The sequence below is a fragment of the Chenopodium album genome, chromosome 8 (genome assembly GCF_948465745.1).
Source record: "Chenopodium album chromosome 8, dcCheAlbu1.1, whole genome shotgun sequence".
In the NCBI taxonomy this organism is placed as follows: domain Eukaryota; kingdom Viridiplantae; phylum Streptophyta; class Magnoliopsida; order Caryophyllales; family Amaranthaceae; genus Chenopodium; species Chenopodium album.
This window is the reverse complement of record NC_137841.1, coordinates 63,505,037-63,514,029: the sequence shown is the minus strand read 5'-3', so window position 1 is coordinate 63,514,029 and position 8,993 is coordinate 63,505,037. Positions and strand designations below refer to the sequence as shown.

At 36.0% G+C, this 8,993-nt stretch overlaps 1 protein-coding gene across 1 annotated transcript; it reads left to right on the top strand.

Moving 5' to 3' along the window:
* Window positions 1-1,644: 1,644 nt before the first annotated feature.
* Window positions 1,645-4,940, top strand: LOC145643158 (uncharacterized). The gene is made up of 4 exons (XM_081694315.1): window positions 1,645-1,650; window positions 1,740-1,793; window positions 1,898-2,359; window positions 3,921-4,940. The coding sequence occupies exons 1-4, from the start codon at window positions 1,645-1,647 to the stop codon at window positions 4,938-4,940; spliced, it is 1,542 nt and encodes a 513-aa protein (XP_081550441.1).
* The last annotated feature ends 4,053 nt before the right edge of the window (window positions 4,941-8,993 follow it).

Here is an 8,993-nt window from a genome sequence, read left to right as displayed (position 1 = left end):
ATAATTACCACCAACTATTATTGCCAAAATTGAAATTACCACCTCAAGTTTTTTTTTTTTAATTTTACCACCTAGTTTTTCCCAAAAGTTTTCAAATTCCCACCTTTTGGGAGAGATAACGTCATCAAGGGCCCACACAACATTTTTCCCTCTCTTTCTCTCTCTCTTCCCTCGATTTCCCTCTTTCTTCCCCTGTTCTTCTACTCCCTTATTTCAGTTTCATCTCTCTCCTCTTCAATTCTCAATATTGTACTCTCACCCACCCAAATTTAATTTTAAACCCTAACATTCAACACTCAACTTTCACTCTCTCTCCTTTTCTTTCTAAAAGAACCCTTATTGCGGTACTTTCTCTGAGCAAAAGAGCAGTGGGGGGGACCAATTGAGAAGCCAAATCAACTGCATTGTAGAGGGAGAACCTGAAATTTGATGCTAGTGTTGAAAGTCATCGAGGAAACTGAAAAAATTGAGGTAATGGTATTTTGGGCTGTAATGGTGTTTTTTTTTTTTTTTTTTTTTTTTTTTGCACATGAACATGATCCTCGAAATGATTAATCACCACTACAATGTTAGTGTTTTCGCCCAATTACATGTTTAAATTATGTTTTTTCCCCCAATTACATGTTTAATTGTCCAATTAATCATTTCATAAACCCTAATTTTTTGAATTGAGCAAAAACCCCCAAATTGATGCTGTTAACCCTAATTAAACTACTCAATTAAGTTTGTTCTACGTTAGATTGCAACAATTGTAACCTAATTTGCGAAAATTTCGTGTTTAAAATCGAATTTTCAGATTTAATTGGAAGGATATCGTGGGAAGAAAGAGGGAAATCGAGGGAAGAGAGAGAGAAAGAGAGGGAAACTTGATGACGTCATGTCTCCCAAAAGGTGGGAATTTGAAAACTTTTGGAAAAAACTAGGTGGTAAAATTAAAAAAAAAAAAAAAAACTTGAGGTGGTAATTTCAATTTTGGCAACAATAGTTGGTGGTAATTATCAAATTTTCCTTAATTTTATATTCTCTCTTCTCCAATTCTCTCCACTACTTTTGTTTTTTACAATTTTTATTCTTCCACCTAATCTATTACCTCCATATTTTTTACTTTCTCCAATTTCTCCTAAAACTACGAGCATGGAGAAATGAAACAAGTATTTAAAAATGGTGGGATTAAAGACTTTAAAAGTGCTGGGATTGGGATGGACAAAGCAGTGACACCACATGACCAACACAGGCACACAAGTCTATCTAGCCAATTTTACAGACTATTTTTGGGCGGCAGCATAAGTCCAATTATTCAATAATCTGCAATAGTATTGATAATGTGCTTAATTAGATTTGGGACCCGCCATATCTAGAAGTAGTTGGAGATTTAGCTCAAAGATTTGAGGCTCTTCAAGTTCAACCCACTCCCCACTTATTATAGCTACTTCGTATAATTATTGTCCTTTTAATGCTTATACGTTTGATTTTTTTTAGTTAAATTTAAATATCAATATGTTTTATAAGTAGGTAAGCTGTATTTATATAGTTCGTCTATTGAATTCAGCCAAACTATTTTCGTCCCTTATTATTTGCAACACGTTTTATTTATATTTTATTTTCATTTTTTCCGCATATTGCTTCAGATATATATTGAGTTGTATGGAGGTAAGAGATCGAAATCGATTGGCTTAGATGAACATACTTTGCTTTATAATCACATTTGACTCTAAAATCTCTATTTTTATTTCTTGCAGGAACGTAACAATCATGACACAAAGAATCAACAAAACGGTTTCCTAAAAGGAGGGGTATGTAAGAACAACTTAAAAATGATTACATAATTTATTGTATCTAGATTCGTGAATTTTATTACGTTTGCTAACACACAACTTTGATCATCACAATTAAACAGTACTATCATATCGAGGCTTCTAAATGGCAAAAACACCCTACGATAGTAAATGGTTTAAAAAACGCGGTAGAACAAGACGCTGCAACTTTTATTTTCCCAGGACACAACAGAGGCCGAGCAACACCATCATCAATAACTCAACTCATTGGCCATACACCCTTCCTCCATGACATAGCCGAGTTAGACAACCTTAGTAACCCGGAAGGCCCGTTTTTGGAAGCACAAAACCAAGCAGCCGAGGTTTTCGGGGCGTCGAAAACATGGTTTCTTGTAGGAGGTACAACTTGTGGAATTCATGCTGCTATAATGGGTGCTTGTAATCCTGGAGACACCTTAATTATTCCTCGCAATTCTCATAAATCAGCAACATCTGCAATGGTTTTATCTGGATTGGTTCCGAAGTATATATTTCCTGAATATGATTTTGATTGGGATGTACCTACAATTGTCTCTCCATTTCAGGTAAGTTTCACATCTTTTTAATGATCATTAAAATGACTTCATTTAGTTTTTTTTGTACTTTTTGATGTCTTTTCATTTTGTTACTCTTTAAGCAAAATCTTTGTATGACCCTACTCTTTTGAGTCTTTTTCACTTGTGTTTTTTACAATAGATCTTTAACTTAAGTATAATTACTTTAAGATAAAAAAAAATGTTTAAACTAAGGGTCTGTTCTCTTACGTTGAAATTCAGTTCAGTTCAACTCAGCTCAGTTCAGTTCAGCTCATAATTTCCTTCTCTTATAAAATATTCATTTCAGTTCAGCTCAGCTCAGTTCAGCTCATTTCAGCTCAGTTCAGTTCAGCTGAGTTCAGTCAATGAGAACAGGCCCTAACTCTGTTTATAAATTGAATTTACTCCCTCCGTTCTTATCTTAATTAGTGTCCACTATTCCTTTTTTGGCAAATCAAAATTAAAGTCCCATTGTTATAATCTTTCCCTTTTTAATAAGTAGTTTTTTACAATTTTAACCTCATTCTCGTAATTTAATCCTCAAATTATCCTCAATTTTTACTAATTTTTTGTGCTAAATATTTTTGACATTTATTAATCCACCAACATATGTTTTCTCTCCTCATTCTTCTTCTTCTTCTTTCTAGGTACTTCTTCTTTTTGGCATTTATTAACCACTTTTTTCTTTTTCTCCCACTTGTTATTTAATGTACTTAATGTACTTTAATATTCTGTATTTTCAATCACATGATTTAAAGAATCTAAAAAAGCCTTAATTCTCGTAAAAAATAAATGAGAAATGGAACTCTAATAAAAGGACGGAAGGAGTAATTTACAACTACTATATTTATTATACGGAATTGTCGGAATATATAGAGGAAGTATTGATTAAATAAGCAAAATCACTTGAGAGTGTTTGGAAATTACTTGTAGAAATTTTGCAATAAATGTGTGTGGATCGGAAAAGTGTAGAATCATAAGTATTTTGAATAAAAATACAGAGTAAAATAGAGTATAAATTTATTTAAATGGAAGATAAAGAATTAATGAAAAGCTATCAATAGTTTGAACAATGATAAGGTCAATGGCTTCTGTTTTAGTATTAGTTGTAGATTAGGAATTTTTATACCACCTGTAAAATCTCAATTCAATTTTTAAGTATTTAAAAATTTGGGGATAGAAGAACACCATATATGAAAATGTGGGAAAAAAAAATTAAGGAAAAGACATTTTTTAATATCACGTGGCACACACATCATGATCAACGGCTCAACGCCAGAGAAATGAAGTCAACGATCAAATTTCAGCATCAAAGTCCTCCTCACAACACAAATAACTTATAAGGAATTTTTTCACCACTTTAAACCTATAAGGTCATTCCTCACAAAAAAAAAAGTGAACATATAAGTTTTTTTGACAAATTTTCCATTATATAAGCTCTTTCTTTTTTTTTTTTTTTTTTTGGGTAGGAGGTAATATTTGATGTATCACAATATGCTATAATGAATTATGCTCAACATTTTTTCATGGTTGGATAATTGTATGCTAATATAATTTAATTTAATCTCAGGTAAAAAAGGCAATTGAAGAATTAGAAGTAGAAGGCATCAAACCAGGTGCAGTTTTCATTACTTCCCCTACTTATCAAGGTATATGCAGCAACATAAAAGAGATCTCTACACTATGTCACCTACACAACATCCCTCTTATTGTAGACGAGGCTCACGGTACTCACTTTGGATTTCATCCATCCCTTCCTTTACCGGCCCTCCTGCAGGGGGCCGATTTGGTGGTTCAATCCACACATAAAGTTCTACTCTCTCTTACTCAATCCTCCATGTTACATTCATCCAAAAATAACATTATCGACGAGGATAAAATCAGTAAATGCCTTCAAACCCTTCAAACAACTAGTCCAAGTTCACTACTTTTAGCTTCATTAGATGCTACTACAACTCAATTGAAGGAAAACCCTTCAAGTATTTTTGACAATGCTATAAATCTAGCAATTGAGGCTAAAAACACACTCAAACAAATCCCTGGTATCGCCGTCTTGGATCATCCTTACATGGACCCTTTACGAGTCACTGTTGGAGTTCATGATCTCGGTGTTTCAGGATACGAAGCTGATGACTTCATATATATGGATCAAAGGGTAGTGTCTGAGCTCTCTGGATCGCGATTTATAACATTGCCATTTTCTCCCGGAACATGTAGAGAGCATGTTAATAGGTTAATCTTGGCGTTTAAGAACTTGTCATCATCATTTTCATCATCGTCGTTTATCAAATTTAATTCAAAGAACGGAAGAGTGGGTGTTGATCTTGAGCCTTGGAGTGATATCAAGATGAAACTTACACCAAGAGAGGCCTTCTTTGCAAAGAAAAAGAAGGTAGATATAAAAGATGCTATTGGAAAAATATGTGGTGAGTTAATATGTCCATACCCACCTGGATTTCCCATTATAACTCTTGGTGAAGTTATATCACAAAGAGTTGTTGATACTTTGCAGCAATCTATAGTTGATGGTGCTAAAATAATTGGGAGTTGTGATCCTCTTCTGTCTTCAATGCTTATATGTGATGTTTAAGCATGTTACATCTGTTAACGACACAAAAGAGGTTTACTTCACAATATTAAAGAAGTTTTCATCCTAAAATTATATGGCAATAAGAGTAATCCCTTGACCGTTGGTATCTCATGAATCAATTAAACGAGATTTTGTGGACATGATTTTATAATTCTTATAGGTCTAACTTTCCATAAGATCAAATTTATGGCATAGATATTTACAATTTACATGTACTATAATTTATTTTCACTTTTACATTTTGGTTTGTTTTGGTGCAAAATTGGCTTTCCATTTTGAGCTCTTATTAAAATAGCCATAAAAGGTGATTATGCTCGGTTGACAAAAAGGATTGGGCCGTCAAAGAGAAAACGTCTATCAAGACAATGATGACGACTGGGCCTATAAAGAGTATAAGACTGTCATAGTGTTAAATACGGGTCTGAGCTGCACCCGTAAACCAAGAGAGATAATCCACTTCAAAAGTTCAAAGGTGGTTTAATCACAAATTATTGTATGGTTGGTGCACTCGGGTGCACCATGCGCATGGTGCACCCGGAAAGAACATTAGGTATATTTAAAAGAACATGGGCGAAAAAAAGAACATTATAGATATTTATAAAGAACGTGAGCATAATATGTTCTTTAAATTTGATTATTATGTTGTTTGAGTTTGAACTATATGTTCTTTATATTATACAATATGTTATTTAATGTATGTACAATTGTACATTTAAAAAAAAAAAATTCAATCACCCGAGTAACTAAAAAAAAGAACATGTTCTTTACTGTATTATCATGTTCTTTTTGTAAAGACTTTATGTTCTTTGGCTAGAGGTGATCAAAGTTAGACCGACCCGGCTTGATTTTGGACGGGTTTTGGGCAGAATTTTTTCGCCCCCAAATCGGGTCGGACCCGGCCCGTAAATTTAAATTTTTGGGCGGGTTTGGGATTGCGTTTTTATGCATTTTAGTTGATTTATTTTTACTCAACCCGAAAAGCCCGCACCGCCGGACCATTTTGGGCAGGTTTGGGCACAAAAACTTCAGCCCAAAACTTGGCCCGACTCGAGAAGTGAGCTGATTTTTAAACCTTGGCCCGGTCCACCCAATGATCACCTATATCTTTGTCAAACACGAACGTGTTCTTTTTTGTCAAATATAATGTTCTTTTTCAAACACGTTCAACCACCCAAGTAACCATGAAAAATAACATGTTTTTTTTGTGAAGACTTTATGTTCTTTGTAATGTCATGTTTTTGTCAAATACAAACATGTTCTTTTGTCAAACACATGTATGTTCTTTTTCAAACACTAACATGTTCTTTTTTTCCCATGTTCTTTAAAATATGTCTAATGTTCTTTCCGGGTGCACCATGAGCATGGTGCACCCGGGTGCACTATACTATTTTCACACAAATATGTGGCTATAGGAGGTTTAGCCCTTTAGCGTTATAAAGTGTTTGGTTGGACAGAAAACACTATCAGGTAGAGATACCCAAATGTTTCATAACTTGCGGATGGTTCTAAACAAACAAATAAATAAATGAATAAATAAAACAGGTAGTTATTCACAAATGACCCTATCTATAGGGTAATTCTAGACAAATTTTCTATTTAAGAATAGATATAGGACCCTAAAATATTAGATTTAAAAATGTGTCAATAATGCGCAGAGACAATAACTAACATCCCGGGGTACGATCCTAACCCTTTCCCTTCTGTGATAGAAAGGACACTCCGTATCTTACCGTCTAAAAAAAGGGAAATTCTACACAATAACCCTCAGGTGTTCACTTTTCTACGATGTGCCCCCTCCTTTTATAAGTTCCACGTTGTAACCTAAATGTCAAAATAGGGAGAAAATATGATTGAACGGCTTAACCCTCTCATTCACATATGAAGAATATATATATAGGTACAAAGATATTCCTAACCCTAACATAATTAGGAATAAGATAGAATATTAACATAACTAGGATCCTAAAGATAATATACAATATTTCCCAATTATTATCTTAACATCCCCCCTCAAGATGGAGCGTGCAGATCTCGAATGCCCATCTTGCCAAGTAAAAACTCAAATTGCGCCTTTCCTAAGGCCTTTGTAAAAATATCCGCCAATTGAATCTTCGTAGAAACATACGATGGCTTAATCACTCCTTCTTTAATGGCATCCCTAATAAAATGACAATCTACCTCAATGTGTTTTGTCCTCTCATGGAATACCGGATTGTTAGCAATATGAAGTGCCGATTGACTATCACAATACATGTTCATACCTTGTTTATGTTCTACACCCAAAGATCGAAGTATTTGTTTCAAGTGTTTCAACTCACATTGCAAACCTGTCATTGACCTATACTCGGCCTCTGTGGAACTCGTAGAAACTGTAGGTTGCTTCTTAGTCTTCCAGGATACGGGAGATAACCCAAGCAATACAAACCAACCTGTCAACGATCTACGAGTCAAGGGACAACTTGCCCAATCTGAGTCACACCATCCTTCCAATTGGAGACTACTATCCGACCTTAGTAGAATGCCTTGACCGGGACATTTCTTCAAATATCTTACTACTCTCAATGCCGCTTCCCAATGTTCCTCTTTTGGACATTGCATAAATTGTGACAAAATATGCACCGAGTAAGCCAAATCCGGCCTTGTGACTGCCAAATATATCAAACGTCCAATCAACCGCCTATATTGTTCACCATCTGCATGCTCCTTCCCTTCTACTAAGGCAAGTTTATGATTTTGCACCATCGGAATGTCCGCCGGCTTTGCTCCTAGCAACCCTGTCTCAGAAATAATATCCAAAGCATACTTACGCTGACACACATAGAAACCATGTTTACTACGTGCCACTTCTAGCCCCAGAAAATATTTCAAGGCACCCAAATCTTTCATTTTAAAACATTGACACAAGTATGCTTTAAAACTCTCCAATGCAAATGTATTATTTCCTGCAATTATCATATCATCCACATAAACTAAGACACTGAGCTGCATTCCACCCTTTGAAAGAGTGAATAAAGAATAATCAGAGTACGACTGTTTAAATCCATATTTCTTCAAAGCTGTGGACAATTTTTCAAACCAGCATCTAGGAGCTTGCTTCAAACCATATAAGGACTTCCTCATCTTGCAGACTTTATCTGAATTGCCTTTTTGAAATCCCGGCGGTACTTTCATATAGATCTCCTCCTCTAAATCACCGTGCAAGAAAGCATTATGCACATCCATTTGTTGCACATCCCAATTTTTAATTGCTGCAACTGCTAAGAAAGTACGTACCGTAGACATTTTCACCACTGGAGCAAACATTTCATTGTAATCGATCCCTTCTTCCTGATGATTACCAAACACCACAAGTCTTGCTTTTAATCTTAGCAGATTACCGGCCTCATCTCTCTTCTCAGTGTAAACCCACTTGCTTCCAAGTGCTTTCTTTCCTGGTGGAAGATTCTCCAAGGTCCAAGTGCCTTGATCTTCTAGAGCCTTTATTTCTAAGGCCATAGCTTCTCTCCAACCTTCATGTTGCATTGCTTCCTTGAAAGTTCTCGGTATTCGTGCCTCTGTGACTACTGCAATATAATTTCTATGTTTTTTTGAAAACCGATCATAATTCACAAAATATGTTATAGGATAGGGAGTACCTGGGGAAGATGATGTCGCGGATGAAGATGTGACTTTATTTTTATTTTTCCGAATGGTGTGAGTAACACAATCCCTCAACTTCGTCGACGGAAATTTCACTCTTTTCCCTCGTCCCAGCTCTTCTTCACCCGTATTTTCTGTAGCCATGCTACCCCCCCTGTCCTCCAAAGTTTGCATGGCTGGAACCCCCTGTAATTCATGCTCCGAGCTGCTGTGTTGCTGCTCAGAGCTACTGTGAGGATGCGGACTGCTGTCTGGGAGTTTTTTGCTGCTGCCCGTATTTCCAGCATGGCTCGAGGCCTGCTGGGCAGACCCCTCCGCAGCCAGGTTGCGGCTAGGAGTGATTCCCCGCGGCCTGGCTGCGGTGCACTCTGTCTGGGGTGCATCCGTGGCCTGCTAGGCAGCAAGGTCCGCAGC

What these genes read in the sequence shown, in the direction of transcription:
- LOC145643158 (XM_081694315.1), top strand. An exon ending in ACGGTTTCCTAAAAGGAGGG is followed by an intron (nt 1,794 to 1,897) that starts GTATGTAAGAAC and finishes ACAATTAAACAG; the next exon opens with TACTATCATATCGAGGCTTC. An exon ending in CAATTGTCTCTCCATTTCAG is followed by an intron (nt 2,360 to 3,920) that starts GTAAGTTTCACA and finishes ATTTAATCTCAG; the next exon opens with GTAAAAAAGGCAATTGAAGA.